At 44.4% G+C, this 20,269-nt stretch overlaps 1 protein-coding gene and 2 pseudogenes across 1 annotated transcript in view; all 3 read right to left on the bottom strand.

The window, feature by feature from the left end:
* Positions 1–10,143, bottom strand: part of Arnt (aryl hydrocarbon receptor nuclear translocator) — an 84,122-nt gene extending 73,979 nt beyond the window's left edge. The window contains exon 1 of the mRNA XM_059265861.1: positions 9,976–10,143. Coding sequence (XP_059121844.1) covers positions 9,976–10,000 — 25 coding nt within the window. The 5' untranslated portion in view covers positions 10,001–10,143. The remainder of the gene's footprint in view (positions 1–9,975) is intronic.
* On the bottom strand, positions 1,951–2,749 carry LOC131913289 (transmembrane protein 60-like; annotated as a pseudogene).
* A 1,524-nt stretch (positions 10,144–11,667) lies between the features above and the next one.
* On the bottom strand, positions 11,668–19,784 carry LOC131913809 (histone-lysine N-methyltransferase SETDB1-like; annotated as a pseudogene).
* Between the last annotated feature and the right edge of the window lie 485 nt (positions 19,785–20,269).

Raw genomic sequence — 20,269 nt, 5'->3', positions numbered from 1 at the left:
GGTGAACGTATTTAATATCAGCACTCAGGAGGCAGAAGCAGGTGGATTTCTTTGAGTACTAAAGCAGCCTGGTCAACATAGTAAGTTCCAGGCCAGACAGAGCTACAGAGTGAGACCTTGTCTTAAAAGAAAGAGCAAAGCTGACGGAACTGTGTGTATACACACACATATGTATATGTCTACGAGCTTGAACTTAAGATTTGCTGATATCAATCCACAATACTGACTTCCCCCTTCATGGGAAATGATTAAGCTAAATATATATATGAAAAAGGCAGTGAGTTGTGGGAATTTTCTGACTGAAATTCACTTACTTTGTCTATAGTGCAGGTCTGTAATTCCAGCACTGAGGAGGCAGAGGTAGAAGAATCAAGCAAGTTCAATGCAGCCTGGTCTTCACAGGAAGTTTTAAGCCAGCTAAGCTACACAGTCAGGACTCAGTCTCAGAAAAAAGAAAAAAACAAGTGTAAGCCACTACCATACCCAGCTTAGAAACCATCTGGTGGTTGGGGGGGGGGGGGGTGCACTGTACTGGGGATTAAACTCAGGATTTTGTACCTGACAAGCAAGGGCTCTACTAACTGAGCTGTCTCCCTGGCCTATTTTTATTTATTTATTTATTTTTTAAGACAGGACCTCACCCTAGCTATGGCTGACTTGGAATTCATGTAGCTCAGCAAGGTGCTTGCCTGGCATGCATGAAGCTCGGGCTTAAGCCCAATACACCTGGAGTGCTTGCACGTAACTATAATGCCACCACTATGGAGGTACAGGTAAGGGAATCTGGAACTTCAACATTATCCTTAGCTACATAGTAAGATCAAGGTCAACCTGGTATTTGAGAGCCTGTCTCAAGAAAAACTTACTTTGGTCATCCAACTACAGTGAAAATGAGAAAATACAAAAGGTAAATGATTATGTAAAGAGATGTAAATTTTTTTAATTTGTAATTTATTTGGTAAGTAGAAGAGGCTTCATGACATAGAAAATAAGAACTGCTGAGATAGTTCAGGGGTTAAGAAAATTGGCTATTCATCCAAAAGACCCAGGTTCAATTCCCAGCACCCACATGGCAGCTCACACCTGTCTCTAACTCCAGTTCCAGGGAACCTCCTCTTTTTACCTCTGAAGGCTTCTAAACCCATATGGTGCACAGACATACACTTAGGCATACAGATACACATACAACAAGTATTTGAAAAATAAGTAATACAGTGAGTAACCAACAAAATAGTAAAGTATAGCTTGGCACACAGAGAAAATTAATAAATGTTTAGTAAATATGTTCATTTCTTTCTCTAGGTTTGTTTCCTTGTTGTGAAACGAAAAGGGTTATCTTTGTTTTTATTTTCTTCTTCTTCTTTTGGTTTTTTGAGACAGGATTTCTTTGTGTAGCCTTGGCTATCCTAGTACAAGCTATGTAGACCAGGCTAGCTTCAAACTCACAGATCTACCTGCCTCTGCCTCCCTTGTACTAGGATTAAAGGCGTGCACCATCACTGCCTGGCTTGTTGCTGTTTTGAGACAGGGTCTCACTGTCTAAGTTTTGTCTGGCCTTGGAATGCCCAGCTCTTTGCAGGCATTGAAGCCCTCTCAGAGACACCACCATTAATCCCTGCACTGTGAGATTCCAAGATGGAAAGATTGCCAGGGTGCCTGACTGCCAGCCTAGCCAAAACACACAAGCTCCGGTTCAGGGAGAGACCTTGTCTCAAAGGAAAATGGCAGTGACACAGTAAGACGATCAAGTTCTGGGCTAGAGAGACGGCTCGATGGTTAAGAAAGAGCACCGGCTGCTCTTCCAGAGGACCTGGGTTCCGGAGAACCTGGGTTCAATTCCCAGAACCCACATGGCCACACACAACTGTATGTAATCTCAGTTCTAGGGGATCTGACACCCTCACACAGACATACGTACATTTAGGCAAAACACTAATACACATGAAATAAAAATAAATAAATCATTTTTTAAGGTCAGAAACAAACTTTATTTACACAGGGATAATAAAGGTATCAATAACTCAAATATTGAGTAATTCCGCTTTGGGTTGGCTACAAGTTCAAGCCTCACCAATCCTGTTTTATGGTAGTTCAAGACTACAGTTGGTACTTTCCATCAGATCTGTGGTAGTCTTGAAACTTGCAAAGACTCAGTACACTGTCTGTAGCTTGTTGAATAGCAACAGAAGAGACGATGTACTCAGTAGTCAGTCTCTCACAAAAAAGACATTATATCCCAGTTCTGTTAAAGCGCCAGTCAGTAAGGCCCATAAGGGAATGAAGACATAGGACAGGTTCATGGTAGTAAACTGTTTCAGTTTAGCACACAGTGCGAGGCAGAAGGCTAACTTAAGCAACATTGCAACGAGGTACCAGGCTTTCTTTTTAATGTTGTGCGACCCATGTCGGGAGTCAAAGCCAGACTTACACCGTCCATGAAGATGACTTACATGCCATCTTCACAATCAGCATGACGAGAAGGGTAGTGTCAAACATCCAGGCTGGAATAAGTATGAGGAACCAGTTCCAAGGTGCCTTCTCATCCAGTGTAACACCAACATGATCAGGAAGAGTAATGTGAAAAGCCAGGTGAGGAGTACGCTCTGAGCCAAGGACATTCTCATTTAAACCGTTTCAAGAGGCTGTTTCTGGGCTGAAATAAGGGAGATACACCCTGGTAGCGCGGCTGGCGGGAGAGCCAAGAGGGCAGCGAAGGTCAGGAATCTGCCAGTTTGGATCCTGGTCCTCTTCCACACTTCCCTCCCCCCCCCCCCCATTAAATTCTTAGCCCTTCACATGATAATTAAGGAGAAGATACAGTTCCACCTCTCAAATAAATCATTTTTTAAAATTCCCAGGTTCAGGAAGAAATCCTGCCTCAAAGGAATAAGACAGAGAGTTACAGAGGTGGACATCCAACGCTTTCTGGCCTGTGCACAAATGCACACAGGTGCATACACTATACAGCTACACCTCCTACACACACACACCAAAAACAGAAAGCTGACAGTGCCTAAGGAAGGAACTGACCTCTGGCCTCCATTTGGATTTGTGCACACATATATATTCAAGCATACACACACAAGAGAACAAGCTGTGATTGCTCACACCTGTAATGCTAACACTTAAAAGTTGAGGCAGAAAGTTCATTCTAAGTTCCAAACCAGCCTGAGCTATAGTGTGAAAACATGTTTAAAAATTAAAAGAAAAAAATTCATTCATTTAACTAATAAAAGGTTGGGAGCCAAGACTGGGTAGCTGAAGACATGGTTCGGCTGTTAGGAGTGCTTCTTGTTTTTGTAAAGGACCCAGGTTTAGTTCCTAACACCCACATAGTAGCTCACAGCTACCTGTAACTCTAGTTCCATAGTGTCTGACTCCCTCTTCTGACTGACTCGGGCTCCTGCATGCATGGGATGTGTACACAGATATTCAAGCATATACACATATAATAAATGTTTTTAAAAGGAAAGCATCTGTAAGATGGGCATGATGACAAACTCCTTTAATCCCCCAGCACTGGAGAGGTCAGCCTGGTCTACAAATCAAGTTCCAGGATAGCCAGGGCTGTTACACAGAGAAACCATATCTTGAAAAACAAACAAACAAAAAAACCCAAATCATTAAAATTCCTTTTTAAAAAAATGGTTACCCGGGTGGTGGTGGCGCACACCTTTAATCCCAGCACTAAGGAGGCAGAGGCAGGTGGATCTCTGTGAGTTGGAGGCCAGCCTGGGCTACAGAGTGAGTTCCAGGAAATGCGTAAAGCTACACAGAGAAACCGTGTGTGTGTGTGTGTGTGTGTGTGTGTGTGTGTGTGTGTGTGTGTTGGGGGGGAGGGGGGATGGGATGGTCTAAGGATGCATGCAGTTCAATGCCTGTCATGGGAACACAGGCTCAATCCCAAGTGTGACCATTTAGAAAAAAAATCTTGACATCTGAATTTCACACTGCTTGAATTATTTTTCATATATCTAAAAAAAAAAAAGCAAATAAAACTTCTGATGCTTTTAAAGCTCTTATTTATACAGATAAAAGTTATACTTAAAGAATTCTTTTCTTTTTCTTGGCCTCACAAGGTGGCCTAACAGTTAAAAGCACTGGCAATTCTTGCAGAGGATCTGGGTTTGATTCCCGCACCCTCATGGTGGCTCACAACCATCTGCATCTCCAGTTTGGATGCCCTCTTCCACCTCTGTGGGCATTGCACACATGTGGTGTACTTACATGCAAGCAAAGCACTCATACACATAAAATTTTTAAATGAATAAATAACTCCTGGGGGAAAAAAAGCAGCATTGCTACAGAAGCCTAAGAACCCAAGTTCAACCTCAGGAACCCACAGGATGGAAGGAGAGAACTGAATCTTACAAGTTATCCTCTGCCGGTCATATACATCCCCAATATTCACAAATACATAAATAAATAAATGTTCAATTTTAGTGTTCTTCCTAAACTAGTGGTGCTGCATACCTGTAGTCCCAGCACTTGGGAGGTAGAGGCAGGAGGACTGAACTCCTGGTCATTCTCAGCTACAAAGCAGTGCTCCACATCAGCCTGAGCTACATAAGACCCTGGATCAAAAGAAATAAAATGGTGCTGGGCATTCAGGGGGCAGAGGCAGTTGGATCTCTCTGAGTTCAAAGCCATCCTAGTCAATATAATGAGTTTTACGCCAGCCAGAGCTACATAGTGAGACTGTCTCAAAAATAAATAAAAAGGTACAAATAAATAAAATGGGCTGGGAATGGAGCAGCTGATGGCTAAAGGACTTGTGGCACGAGTGTGAAGACCTAGGTTCAAATCCCCAGAACCCATGTAAGAACTGTTACAGTAGTGTGTGTGTCTGTAACCAATGTTCCTACTGTGAGGTGGAAGCCAGAGACAGGTGCATCCCTGGAAGCTACAGCTATTCTGCTATACACAACAGTGAACAATGAAGAGACTGGAGGTGAGGAAACTGGACATTGTCCTTTGACCTCTACACACATTCTGCCTCTGACACACACACACACACACACACACACACACACACACACACACACACACGCACAAGGCTGGGAATATAACTCAGTGCTAGAGGTTTGCACAGCATGTGAGGAGTCCTAAGTTCAATTCCTAACACGAAAAGAAAGTAAAGAATCATCAAGAGACTTTTGAAAAACTACAGTATATGTGTGTGCACAACAGCACACGTGAGGTCAGAGGACCTACAGAAGTCAGCTCTCTCCGGCTACCATGTGGGTCCATCATTGGACTCAGGTAGTCAGGCCTGTCAGCAAATGACTAACCCACTGAGCCATCTCACAGAGACCTTATGTATTTGGTTGTTTTGCCCACATGTATGTCTGTGTATCACATGCATATCTGGTGCCCACAGAGGCCAGAAGAGGGCATTAGATCTCCTGAAACTGTAGTTACAGATGGTTGTATGAAGCCATGTGGGTGCTGAGAATTGAACCTGGATCCTCTACAAGAATAGCCAGTGCTCTTAACCACAGAGCCATCTCTCCAGCACCACCTAGCACACAAATTAACATGTTCAAGAATGTTTCCAACCCTAAATATTAACTTAAATGAAGCTTAGAGAGAAAAGTGTTTTTGTTTTTGTTTTTTGGTTTTGGTTTTTCAGGACAAGGTTTCTCTGTGTAGCTTTTGGAGCCTATCCTGGAACTCACTTTCTAGACCAGGCTGGCCTGGAATTCACAGAGATTCACCTGCCTCTGCCTCCTCAGTGTTGGGATTAAAGTCATGCACCAACACAGCCTGGTCTTTTCATTTGTTTGTTTGGCCTCAAGCTGTGACAATCTTCATGCCTCAGTCTCCCACAGACTGAAATTACAGGCATAATCATGAGAGAATCATTTCTGGAGGGTTGACCTCTGACCTCTACACTGTAAACCACAGCATGAGCAACATACACATACATATACACACTAATACTTTTTAAAAATTATTTATTTATTTTATGTGTATTGGTGTTTGCCTGCATGTATGTCTGTGTGAGGGTCTCGGATCCCCTGGAACTGGAGTTACAGTTGTGAGCCACCCTGTGGGTACTGGGAACTGAAGCAGGGTCTGCCGGAAGAGCAGCCAGTGCTCTTAACTGCTGAGTCATCTCTCCAGCCCCACAATAGTACTTAAAAAAAAAAAATTTTTTCAGGCATTTGAAGATAAAACTAACAAGAATTGCAAAGAAATATAATCAGAACTCAAGCAAAAATAGAATAGAAAATTTTCAAAGATCCAGGCAGTGGTGGCGCATGCCTTTAACCCCAGCACTTGGGAGGTAGAGGCAGGTGGATCTCTGAGTTCAAAGCCAGCCTGGTCTACAGAGTGAGTTCCAGGACAGTAAGAGCTACACAGGGAAACCCTATCTTGAAAAGAAAAAAGAAAAAATTCAAAAATGATGTCCCTGGTCTCTAAAACTGACCTAAGGAAATAAACCATGATAATTCCATAATGGCTGGGTGTTAAACCTATAATCTTAGCACTAAGGAGGCAGAGGCAGAAGGATCAAGGTAAGTTTGAGGACAGCCTGGCCTACATAAAAATAAGTCCCAGGTTAGCCTGGTCTCAAGAGGGCAGGAAATTTGACACAAGAACCATTTACTTTCTTTTCATTGAGCATAGTACATTTCTCATAATATGTCCCTTCAGTCATGGATCTCATTTTCCAAAATTCAGCAGGTTACTAAAAAAATCCCAGCACAGCCTCTATTTGACACAAAAGGGAAAGGGGGAAACAACAACAGAAAGGCATACTTTTCTGACTAGCTGTCATGTACTGTGAACAAGGAATCAGTAAGTTAGAACCGATGGAATAAAGGAAAGAAGCACAGATAATAAAGACAGACAGCAGTGGATCAACCTCACTGGGTGTGGGGTGGGGTGGTTCTCTGCCCAAGCCTATAACCCCGGCACCCCAGAGGCTGGGGTAGCACTGGCTACATAGGGACGTCAGCTACAGCAGGAACAAAGATTGCTTTCTATGCTTTCACTAACAGCAGCCTGGAGAGCTACCCTTCCCTTTAGGGAAGTTCACTCAGGCAACTTAGGATTCCTGACTTTACTCAAAGAATTTCAGGACAAGCAGTATGATACAAATTGAAGTCTGTTAAAAGCAATTACAATACAGATTTCAAGGACAGGGGTTTAAAAATAAAAAGAAAAGGAGCTCAGGAAAGAGAAGACATCCTAGAGTGTGAGTACGGGCTTACTAAAGGAGACCAACAATTTAGTGTCTTAGAAGACTCTTGTGAATCGCAGGTTACGTCTCAAAGGTTTGCTAAGAACCCACTCCTCCTCCTTTTATTTTACTGGTTTGGCGTTTGTTTGTTTGTTTGTTTGTTTGTTTTTTGACAAGGTCTCACTATGTAGCCTGGAACTCACTGAGTAGGCCAGGATGGTCTTGAACTTAGACATCCCCCTGCCTCTGCAAAGATTAAAGGAGTTCAGAAGTCCTCCCTCTTCTTTTGGTAAATACAATTACAGGATGACTCAACCCCAGGAGCCAGGCAGGTTACAGAGGTTCAGAACGTGCCCTTGTATCACAAAGGCAGACTCCAGGGAGGCTTCCGGAAAACTGAAGTTTTCAAGCTGGGAAAGGAGAAAAGGCCTTAGCAAATGTAATAATGTCTTTAGCCAGATTGTGAAAGGGCTCCTTTCCCTTCCCATGTCCCCATAATTTTCTTTCTATCCTGCATCAGGGAGATGCCATCTCCAAAAAATAAAATGCAATCTCAAAATTGAAGAAGAAAGCAACCAAATGAAAATAAACAAAATCAACTGTTTCTGTCCGGTGGTGGTAGCACATGCCTTTAGTCCCAGCACTAGGGAGGCAGAGACAGACAGATCTCTGAGTTCAAGGCCAGCCTCATCTAGAGAGCAAGTTCCAGAACAGTCAGGGCTACACAGAGAAACCCTGCCTCAAAACACCAAAAACCAAACAAACAAACAAAAACCCGTAACTGTTTCATTAAAAGGATTTCTTCACCTTATTAAAAAAATTCTGCAAGTTTATAGACAGTGACACAAGCCTGTAATGGCAGCACTTGTGGAGACAGAAAAGGATCATTGCAAGTTCAAGGCCAGCCTAATCTACCTACATAGAAAACTCCAGGCTAGCCTCTCAAATAGCCCTACTCAGAAAAAAATGACAGAAAAAAAATTACTATTCCCTGCTCAGACACTTAGGCTAATATTGATCAGGAAATGAAAATCTGGTCAAGAGACTGTCATTCTGGTGACTTGTTTAAAAACAGAACAAACAAGACAGCTCCACCCGCACAGCTGGAAAAGCTCCTGACTTACACACTAAAATCTGTTTATCTGTGGCACTTCTTAGCGAGAGAAACACGATGCACTCTGAGGAGTTATATAAGGATTTTGCAATGTGTGATCAGTTTGAAATCGTGTTTATTCACTAACTCAGACCTGGGCTACTTTACTACACCGTCTGGTTTTCCCTAACATTTTCCAATTGTATACTTTGTATCCTAGGATTCGGCAATCACTCCAATAGAATTCTGACTTATTTCATCTTTTCTTCATGTAAACAATGATTTAAGATTAAGGAACTAATATTCAGGAGCTGAAGAGAAGGTTCAATGCTTAGGAGTGTGTGTTGTTCTTGTAGGACCTGAGGTCAGTTCCCAGAATCCACATCTTATGGCTTACAACTCTGGCTCCAGGGATCCAACACTTTATTCTGGACTCCTCCCACACCTGCACTCATGTGTAAACATTCCCATTTACATAATTTTTAAAACTTAAAAAATATGTATTTTTTAAAAAACTGGTATTGGCACATGATCTCTGTAAGAGTTTGAGTCCAGCCTGGCCTACATAGTGAATTCTAGAACAGCCAGGGCTATGTAGAGAGACCCTGTCTCAGAAAGAAAAAAAAAAAAAAAAAAGCTGTTTCCAGAAATAATGGGAAAACAGTACATTTTGCAGTGATTCACCACTGTATACAAACCTGCTACTCACAGACATGAACTAAGTAAAATTTAAATTTCAATATGAGACAGCAAAGACCACCATACTCCTTTCCCCAACCCTTACTTTCTAAAAAGCTGTGAAGATACAAAGTTCTGGGAAGTTGGGGATTTACTTTGTCAGAGAATGTCAAGATAAATCAGGCCCACTAAAATGGAATACTTCATAAGAAGTAACTGTAATGTAGTGGAAAGAGGACTGGGCAGTCAGGTGAGATGGGTCATGCCTGGTAATTCCAGTAGTGGGAAAGCTGAGACAAGCAGTTGCAGCGGTTCGAGGCCAACCTGGGACTAGAGTAAGCCCATGTCCCAAAATAACAGAAAGAAGGGGTGGGGAGGGAGGCAAGAGGATGTCCACAGACAAATGGCATGGAACATTTTTCTGAAAGAATAGGAATTGCTTCACCTCGACCTAAAAGATTGAAAAATGGGTTCTGGATAAAGACCTGTCCTGAAATACAACCATGACCCAAACCTCTGCCTTCGGCAGCAGACATTAGAAAACATAAACTCCAAGTTTCAAAGTCCAGCCCGAGGGGGAGGGCGGCGGGTGGGAGTTACACGCCACAAGGATCTCAGCAGATACTTAAAGAACCAAGTTTTACATTTAAACGGAAACCTTCCCGACTGTGAAATCAAGACCCCGTGAAACATCAATGTTTACGTTTACAGCCCCGATCACTCCCAGTAAACCGAGCCACTCTGCCCAGTTACTTCTTGGACATCAGGGGACGTCAGCGGGCAGAGGGTTAAAAGACCACAGCACTCCCAAACGCCCCCAGCAGTGGAAGCGGCCCAACCCCGCACCTCCGCCACGCCAGGTCCGGGGCACAGCAGAGCCCCCCGACGCCCCTCCCCGGCTCCCCGGCTCCGCCGGGCAAGGAGCCTCCCCACGCCCCTCCCCCACCGCCCGGACGCCACGGCCCGGCTGCTCAGCCCGGCTCTCCGCACTTGTCAGTCCCTCGGGTCTCCTCACCTGGGTTAGCCGTAGTCGCCGCCATGGTCGAGATGGCACCGTCGCTGCGCCACCCTCAGTGGGAGGGGCCGCCGCCACCGAGCTGGGGGAGGGGAGGGAAGAGCCACTCCACAGGATCGGCACCTCACCGCCGCCACCGCTACCGCGGGATCCAAGATGGCGGGTACCCCCCCCACCCCGTCCTGGGGGAAGACACGCCCCATAGCATGGGCGCGGTCAGCCTGTGGACGGCCTCCTCGGGAACGCGGACCAATAGGAACACTAAGTCGACTTAGGGGCCGGGCTAATGGCTAGACCAGTGAGTCCAGTGACCTGCGAGCCAGGCGGTCGACCAGCTGTTTCCCTAATCCTGCCTTCTTTGCGTCAGATTCATGACCAAGTTGACGTCAGTGAAACGCAATGAAAACGAGTATTTTACTAAAAAGTTTACTTTCCTAGCGAGCTCGTCTGCATATGCTCCCTACAGATGATTTGTTATATAATCCTCTTTATATGTTCTAATATGTCAACTTCACGTAGTGATCTCTAATCCTTTCTAGACCGTTTTCCTTTAAGGACCTTTGTCCTAGTAAAAGTCCGGTAACTAACTTTTTTAAAGCCTGCTCGGAACCTGGTAGGATAAAAGACGCTAGATGATTATCAACATGTGGTACTAGAGATGTCAACAGGCAAAACTGGAGGCAATGAATGAAGATATTTTTATTAAGACATGTATAACAGCACTCAGAAGACAGAGTCCAGCCTAGACTACAAAATGAAACTAGTCCTCCTACGTCAATAAGGATAAAGTGACAAGTTTTTACAAATGGTAAGGTGACAGCTGCACAGAATTATAAGAACTGGGCAATTAAGGACAGACACTGTATACTCACAACACCATGAGACAAATTCTACAACTTCACAGATCAAAAAATACAATCGAAGCAGAGCATAGTGGTGAATGCTTTTAACCCCAGCACTCAAGACAGAGGTAAGCGGATCTCTGTGAGTTCAAAGCCAGCCTGGTCAACATAGTGAGTTCCAGGACAGTCAGGACTATGTAGACAAACCCTGTCTCAAAACAAAACAAAACAAACAAAAAGACCTTGTAAATTAATCCAGTATTGAGAAGCAAATTGAAAGAAACTGGCATTCAAAACCTATTACATTCATTCCCATGTGGATGTGGGTGGGGGGAGGGGTCGTTTAACCTCAAATTTTACCATGTGGATGAGAATGGCCTTGAAGTCCTGATTCTACTGCCCCTTCTTCCAGTGTTGGACTACAAGCATATGGCACTGCCCTTGTCTTGTTGTCTCACAGTCTGATTCACCAAATAGTTAAGAATTTGCTGTCAAGGTGACTGCACTGGTAAGGGCACACACAGCCGAGCTAACAACCCAAGTTCCAATGCTCTGATCTTACAGAAGGGAGAAGAGAACAAGAGAACGGGCTCCTGCAAGTGTCCTCAGCTCTCACGCAACATCGCGTGTGCACTCACTCCCACACACACACACAAAACTTACAAACAAACAAGCAGAACTGGCAAGATGGCTCATGAGCTACAGGCACTTGAGGCGGAAGGAGAGCCCGCCCCACATATATATCATATACACTTACACAAATGAACAACTATAAACAGATCAATGAAGTTTAATAAACCGTCCGCTAAACAGAGGCTGAGTGAGAGGACAGATAGCTTCTGGTTTGGTTGGTTTGTTAGGTTGTTTTGTTTGAATGGTTGGTTGGTTTTAGAGGTTTTGTATAGTTTTGTTTTTAATTATTTTTTTTCTTTCTTTTTTCTTTTGGTTTTTTAATACAAGAATTCTCTGTGTAATCCTGGGTGAGTTTTTATTACTCTTTACTATATGGATCTATGTCTACATTTACGTCTGTGTACTGAAGGGCAGGCACATGAGTAGGCAGAGGTGTCAGATCCATGGAGCTAGCATTACAGGTAGTTGTGAACCCTCAGATATGGGTGCTGGAAACCTAACTCAGGTCATTTGGAGGAGCAGCAAGTGCTCTTAAACAGTCTTTAGCCCCTTTGTTTGCTGATACAGGATCTCAATATGTAAGGCTGCTGACCTTGAACTACTGGGAACCTCTTAACCCCTATTCCCAAGTGCTGGGATTACAGGCAATTGCAACCATACCTAGCTAACAATTGATAGTTTCATGAAACAGGACCTCACCATGTAGCCCAGGCTATCCTCAAACTTGAAGTGATCCTTGTGCCATAGCTTTTTGACTACGGGATTATAGGTGTGAGTGACCCTGACTGTCATATAGCAAGATTTTTTTAAACTACAGTTTATTTGTTTCTTTATTTTGTTTTCTTTGACACAAGGTTTGTCTGTATAACAGCCCTGGCTGTCCTGGAACTCCTTTTGTAGACCAGGCTGGCCTCCAACTCAGAGATCCCCCTGTCTCTGCCTTCCAAAACTGGGATTAAAGGCATTTGCCACCATGTCTGGCTAAACTACAATTTTATAAATTCCAGTATGCTACTTATTTTGTAAATTTGACACAAACTAGGATCATCTGAGAAGAGGAAATGTCAATTAAGACAATGCCTCTAACCTGGCAGTGTGGTGCACACCTTTAAAGTACTCACAAGACAGAGGCAGGGGGTTTGTCAATTTGAGACCAATCTAGGATACATAAGAAGTGTGACAAAGTGCAGTGGCGCACACCTTTATCCCAGCACTCAGGAGGCAAAGCAGGTGGATCTCTGAGTTCTGGGCCAACATGGTCTACAGAGTGAGTTCCAGGATGGCCAGGACTACACAGAGAACCCATCAGAAAACAAACAAAAGTGTGATGGCAGCCTGAGCTACACATACAGAAATGACGTGGAAAAAGAGAAAGGGTTTCTGATCACAAGGGACCGAGAACACAAAAGCTGACAGGGAATCTTGGCCACGGCATCAACAGCTGGGCACTGTGCTCCCAGCTCCTATTCCCCTACAGTCTGCCATCCTGTCCAGGTACCTGAGCTTGTTCTTGACGTTGGGGGTCTCAGCTACAATGCCAGCGTACAGCCAGACCTGATTTCCATCCTTGTATTTGGCCACCACTCGACTCCCCACAAACAGCTTGTCAGCAGGAGGGTGGTAATCATAGGCAATATGGTTGCCAGACAGCAGACTCTTCCCTTTGTTGTCAAATTTCACTTTGTACTTCTTTCCTAGACCTGGGTAAAAGACAAACAAAATTAAAACAAAACAAACATCCACGACACAACTCTAAGTCCTGGCTGCGATGTAGGAGACAAAAGGAAAGGCTTTGGGGAAAGAATCAGCAATGGAGACCTACAGGCTACCTTTCCTTAGGCCTTCCTCTAGCTTGAACATACCAACAGTCTGGATGGCAATAAGGGTGCCCTTGTGCCATGTCTTAGTCCTCTTCTTGCCCAGAATCCGCATGCTGACTACCAGGTCCCCATCTTTGCTCAGTTCTCCAGACATCTGACCCAAGGTTCCTATAGACAGACACACGGAGTTGTTATAAATAGTGATGTCATAGGTTAGAGAAAGGAAAGGTCAAGAGGGCAGTAGGGTAGGATAGGCGTGTAGCTCAGCTGGTGGAGTGCTTACCTAACATGCCACCACAACCTCCTAGTCCTAACTCCTTACTAACAGGAACAGTAACAACAGTTAACATCCTGAGCCACCACATCAAACAATCTCAGACTGACTGTGGACATAAAAATATTAAGCCGGGGGTAGGGGGGTGTAGAGTGTAGGGGGGTGGGGGGGTGCACGCCTTTAATCCCAGCACTCAGGAGGCAGAGCCAGGTGGATCTCTGTGAGTTCCAGGCCAGCCTAGTCTACAGAGTGAGATCCAGGACAGGCTCCAAAAACTGCACAGAGAAACCCTGTCTCAAAATAATAATAATAATAATAATAATAATAATAACAATAATAAAAGAAACTGACAATTAGAACAGGATTTTGAGACGCAAAGCTGACTGTCAGTAACATTTCAGAAAGAACGCGCCTCTCATTTATGTAGCTACCCCTCAACACTAACCTTTATGTAGATCCTGGGAACGCTCTTCTTGTTGACAGCATCCATGAACTTCTGGACATCTGAGGTGATTTTCTTAAGGCAGCCATAGCTTCACGGAGCTGTAGGAAAATGGAAGGGGTGAGGGGAGGAGGATGCAGTTATCAGGAGTTAAGACACAATGAGAAGTCAGGGACTTAGTGAGACAGCATTTGCCTAACATGAGCAGGGACCCATGGTTCACATCCCTAATGCTGCAAACAGATAAACATAAAAACAAACAAATAAAAAACAGGAAAAAGCTTACTACCTGTGAAGAACTTGTCTTCAACAACCAAAAGAGATTCAATTATATTTAAGGACTGGGGAGAAAGCTCACTGGGTAGGAGAGCATGCTGGGCAAGCAAGACTATCTGAGTTCGTATCTCTATCACCCATGTTAAAAAACCAGTGTGGTGGTTTGAATAATAACAGCCCCCACAGGCTCATATACTTGAAGGCTTAGTCACCAGGGAGGGGAACTGTTTGAAAGGATTACAAGAATTAGGAGTTATGGCCTTGTTGGAGGAAGTGTGTCACTGAGGGGGGCTTTGAGGTTTCGAAAGCCCATGCCAGGTCCTGTCTCGATCTCTTGCTCAGTTTGTGAATCAGGATGTAGCTCTCAGCTATGGCTCCAGTGCAACGAGTAACAACATGCTCTCCAGCATGAAGATAATGAACTAACTCTCTGAAACTGTAGGCAAGGCACCAATTCAATGCTTTCTTTTATGTGTTGCCTTGGTCATGGTGTCTCTTCACAGCAATAGAACAGTGACTAGGGCAGTCAGTCATAGCTTTGAGTGCCTATAAGACCAGTGCTGTTGGATATTTCAGAAAACTAGCAGCATAGCTGAAACGATACACTTAATATTCAATTAGACATACTGTCTCAAGGGAATAAGGCAGAAGAAAGTGCACAGGCATGCTTACACAGAGACACAGAGACATAGACAGACAGACACAGACACACACACACCATACACATAAAATACAAAAATAGAGAAAGTATTTCAGAGCTGGGCAGTGATGGTGGAGTCAGGCGGATCTCTGTGAGTTCAAGGCCAGGCTGGTCTACAGAGTTTTAGGACAGCCATGGCTACACAGAGAGACCCTGCTGTAATATAGTCCTGTACACTGGGAAGATGTGATGCTCTCATTGTTAATAAAAAGCTGACTGGCCAATAGCTAGGCAGGATTTTCAGGGCACAGAGAACACTAGGAAGGAAGAGGACTGAGTCAGAGGAGTCCTAAGCCAGACAAAGAAACAGCAACATGGGAAATTCATAGATGAGGTAAACAAACTTCAGGCCAGCATATAGATGAATAGAAATGTGTTAGTTTAAGTTATAAGAGCTGGCTGAGCATTTATAGGTAATAAGAAGTCTCTGTGTGGTTATTTGGGAGCTGGCAGTCCCAACAAGAAACTCCATCTGACTCAAAAAAAAAAAAAAAAAAGAAGTGTTTGGGAGCTTCTGGTCACTTTGTCAAGATACTTTTTCTTACACATCTGACTCAGAAATCAATTTTAGGTGTCATTTCTTATTAATCTCTCTGGGATGAATTCAGCTGAATGTTATTATCATGAAACAGTGTATGCAGTTCCTGGTAACTTTTTTTTGCATTGTTTCTGATGTGTACTATGTATGTAGTGCAAGAAGCAGTAAGTATGACAGCTCCAAGCATGCAGAGGCCAATTCAACACCAGGTGTCTTCTTCTGTTGCTCTCCAACCCCTGCCTTCAGAAACAGTCTATCACTGAATGGGAAATTTGCATTTGGGCGAGCTGGCCATTGAGTTCTTGGGGATCTACTTCTATCCAACAGTGCTAGGATTACATACACAACAGCCATGTTCAGCTATTTTTTTACACGAGTCCTAGGGATTCAAACTCAGGTCCCTCATGCTTACAAACCAAGCATTCTTACCCAAAGAACCATCTCCTCAGCTCCTTCCTACTTCTGCATCCTGGCGTATCTATGAGAAGACTATAACTCATAGAGCTTACTGCATGACATACATAGGTGGTTAAACCCAAGGTAGGCTCACCAAAACTTACTGCCATTCTCAAATCCCTATTAATTTCTTAAACAAAGGGTCACACATAAGCCAGGTTGACCTTGGACTTAATATGGACATGGAAATGATCATAAACTTTCTGCCTTCATCTCTCAGTGCTAAGATCATAAGCATGTATGACAACACACTGCTAGTACATTGCTGGAATTGAACCTAGAGTTTCCTGCATACTAAGCAAGCACTCTATCTACTGAGAAACGTCTACAGTCTCTCAAATTCATATATACATGAAAATATATTTATGATAGTGTAATTCTTTTTAAAGACTATTTTGAAATATATCTATATCAGTGTAGAAAAATGGCACCTCTATCCAGGTGCCTGCAGAGCCCAGAAGAGGGATTCTGATTTCTTGGAGTTGAAGCTACAGAGAGCTGAAATCTGCCACACATAGACTAGAAACTAAATTCAAGTCTTCTAGAAATTCAGAACCTGCTTATAACCACTGAACAAAGGCTTCAATCCATGTCGGACAGCAGTGACTCACACTTTTAATCCCAGCATTTGGGAGAAAGAGGCAGGCAGATCTCTGAGTTTGAGGCCAGTCTGGTCCACAGAGTGTGAGTTCCATGACAGCCAGAGCTATACAGAAAAACTGTCTCAAAAAAAATAAAATAAAATAATGAAATAAATCTTTAAAAAGAGCAAAAACCACTCTTAAAAGTCCAAAACCAAACAAGCAAATCACTATAAAGTGGGTGGGGTCACATTTATTGGTAACATACAAGAGTCAGTAGGTTCAACACCCAGTACTGGGAACAGGCGGTAGTGAAAGGGGTCTGGAGATAGAAAAAAAAAAGTACCTGCCAATGTTTACCTCTAGATGAAGTACTGAGACAGTTGGTAGTCTAACATACTTAAGCTTTTCATCATCTATTTGAATTTTGAGGCAAAGGTAGGTGAATCTCTGTGGTTCAAGCCAGCCTGGTCTACAGTGTGAGTTCCAGGACAGCTAGAGCTACATAGGAAGACTCTCTCCTCAAAAAATTTAGAAAAAAATAAAATGATAAAAGTATGAGATGAGGCTAATGAACTTTAGCAAATGCTCATTTCCTAGAAGTAGCGTGCAAGAAAAATACTGATGATAATAGAAACGCCCCACACCTACCACCATCTACTTAGTGAACATGAAATGTGGCTATTTTATCTACGTCATTCTAAAATTCACTTAATTTAAAAAATTCTTGTCAGGTGGTGGTGCACACCTTTAATCCCAGTGCTCAGAAGCAAAGGCAGGCAATCTCTTTGAGTTTGAGGCCAGCCTGGGCTACAAAGCAAGTTCTAGTACAGCTAAGGTTGTTACACAGAGAAAACTTGTTTGCAAAAACAAAAAACAAATTCTTAATTTAGGTACAATCCATGTGCATGAAGTTCAGTGAATTTTAGTTCATTGATTAGACTGTGACACTATCATGCTGCACTTACTTTCAGAACATTTTCATCAGTCCAAAAAGAAACTCCATGCTCATTACCCATCATTCCTTTCCCTCCACTTTCCTAACCAGAAACCTACATGTAGTCTGTGTCTATGGATTTGCCTGTTTTGGACATTTCATATAGATGAGTCATATAACATCTGTGGTCTACACAGGTCCATCTATTACAGAAGAAAATAGGCAGGGCTTCCAGGGAGAGAGAAGAACTCAGGGTTAGAATTCAGGTGGACAGAAGATGCCAACAAGACCGGAGTGAGTCGGACATACAGAATGGAGGAGAGGTAAGAACCATGTGGCAGAATGTAGACTAATAGAAACTGGTTAAGTTATAAGAGCTGCTTGGGAACAATCCTAAGCTAAAGGCTAACCTTTCATAATTAATAATAAGTCTCTGTGACATTATTTTGGGGCTGGCAGTCCAAAGAAAGTCCAACAAGAGAGTCAAACACCACCAGGCTGGCCTGGTATTTACTATGTAAGAGGAAGCTGACCTTGACCCCATGATCTTTATGGTGTCACTTCCTGAGTGCTGGTTTTACAGGCACGTAATACAGTTAAAAAGTGGTTCTGATTTACATGTCACCCCATGATGAGTGATGCTGAGAAATCTTATGTGTTTATTACCATTTACAAACCTACGAAAGCCAGGTGCTATGGTACACACGTGTAACTTCAGCTGAAATTAACATTCGTAGTCTTTTTTCATATTTTTAATGAATTTTTTATTTCTTTTGTTTGAGACAGGGTCCTTCCTGGTGATCTTACTAAGAAAACAGTTTCAGTACAGGAGGAACACAAAGGAATTGGAGTCTTTACCCTCCCACTGCTGACCATATACACAGGGGAAAGTGTATGCTGTCACTCTGCACTATAAACCCTGAGGAGTGGAAGGTCCCACCTGACTCAACTCTGCCCTCAACAATCACCCTAGCAAGCCTGCAAATGGACATTTACTTTGGCTTCCATGAGTCCTTACCTGGATGCATCATCAAGTAGCTGGTCAACATAAGCCACCTCAGACTCTTTCTGTACCACCCACGTCTCCAACTCTGCTAGCTGCTTCTTCCGCTGCTGGATACAGTCCATCTTTTCCAGTTCTTCATCAATGAACTGACGAAGTTCCTCCATGGAGATGCCCAGCTCTTCGACCACGGCCTGCTGCAGCTCGGCAATGTCTTCAGAGTCAGCTGCAGCTGGTGCTGCGTCCAAACTGATGCACCCAGGGAGGGAGGACATGCTTTTGCCCTGTGCAGAACAAGAAACAAAACTGACCCTAAGCTCAGCTCTCAGACAGTTTCAGTCTCGTAGTGAAACGCACCCCTATCCTGCGACCTCTTATTCACATAGTCTGTCCTCTCTCCTCTCTCCTCCTCCGGAACGCGATCCGGAGATTTTCTAGGGAAATTCACCTTCTCATACAGACCAACGGGCCTGGATAAGAACTAAGAGCTTAGAGGGCTTGGAGAACACCAACATGCACTAGGGAATACTCAGAACTATGGTTCAGAAAACCGAGGAGTGCTTCTCTACAAGGTAGTTCTGGGAGCTAACCTGTCCCTGGTTAACTAGAAAGTCCACTCTGTCTCCACACTGTCCAATCGGAAGTACCCCGGCCGCCTGGGGACAGCTGGTCCGAGTTAACTAACTCCCTCTCGGCTCCTTCACTGCTTTCCTCACGTTACTTCGCTTCCCTGCGGAAGAAGGGAACTCCTGCGAGCAGGCAGGGGGATGGCTGCACAGGCCAAGGGGTTCTCAGCTGCACCCGGCCCCGATTCTACGCCCCGCTTAAGCCAAGGCGAGGAGAAAGAAAGGCAAGGCAGACAGACAGACAGACAAGGTCTTTCCTACGTGACCGAGCGGAGCTTGCAGCAAAGGCGACCACCGACATCCACGCTCCCGAGGACGCGCGCGGGTCCGGCTGCCGGGCCCACGGAGGGAACGCGGCGGCCCGGGGGCAGCTCCCGCGCCCCACCGCCCGGCCTCACGCCCACCCGCGGCCGCCGCCGCCTCAGACCCGCCCGCCCCGCTCGGCCCCGCCCCACCTGCTCCGCTCCCCGCCGCGTCTCTACACCGCCGCCACCTCCCGGAGGAACATCCCGGCTCCACCTCAGCCCACCTCAGTCCGTCCTCTCCGCAACTCCGGCTCCCAACCACGAGGGCTGTGTCCCTCCACACGGACCCCAGGTTTCGCCTCCAGGGCTCGGCCTCGCCGACAAACACAAAACACGATGGGAGAGGCAGCGGGGGTGGGGACACAGCGTGAGGGAGACGAGGGGGGAAAAGCAAAAGGGAGGCCCGGAAGCAATGTCGCGGGCCCTTCCGGTCCCCGCGACGGTAGCCCGAAGGGGTCAAATTTCATAGCTTGGCGCTGCCGGATACAAGCTGCAAGAAACTAAGGCTCCCCCCCCCCCCCCCCCCCCCCCCGGCTCATTAGTCCATTTATTGTTGTTTAGATTTTTTTTTTTAAGTTTTGTATGTTTGGTTTTGGTTTTTGGACACAGAGTTTCTCTATGTAGACCAGGCTACCCTGGAACTCACTCTGTAGACCACCTGCCTCTGCCTCCCAAATGCTGGGATTATAGATTAAAGTCATGTGCCACCACTGCCTGTTCCCCTCCCGAACCCTTTCTCTATATGTGTGTGTGTGTGAGTATAAAATATATATACATATATATATGTATATATATATATATGTATATAATGTAGCTATAAACTTTTCATTAAAAAAAAAACATTTTTGCCGGGCGGTGGTG

Source organism: Peromyscus eremicus, chromosome 6 (genome assembly GCF_949786415.1).
Source record: "Peromyscus eremicus chromosome 6, PerEre_H2_v1, whole genome shotgun sequence".
Taxonomy (NCBI): domain Eukaryota; kingdom Metazoa; phylum Chordata; class Mammalia; order Rodentia; family Cricetidae; genus Peromyscus; species Peromyscus eremicus.
This window is presented reverse-complemented; position numbering and strand designations above follow the sequence as displayed.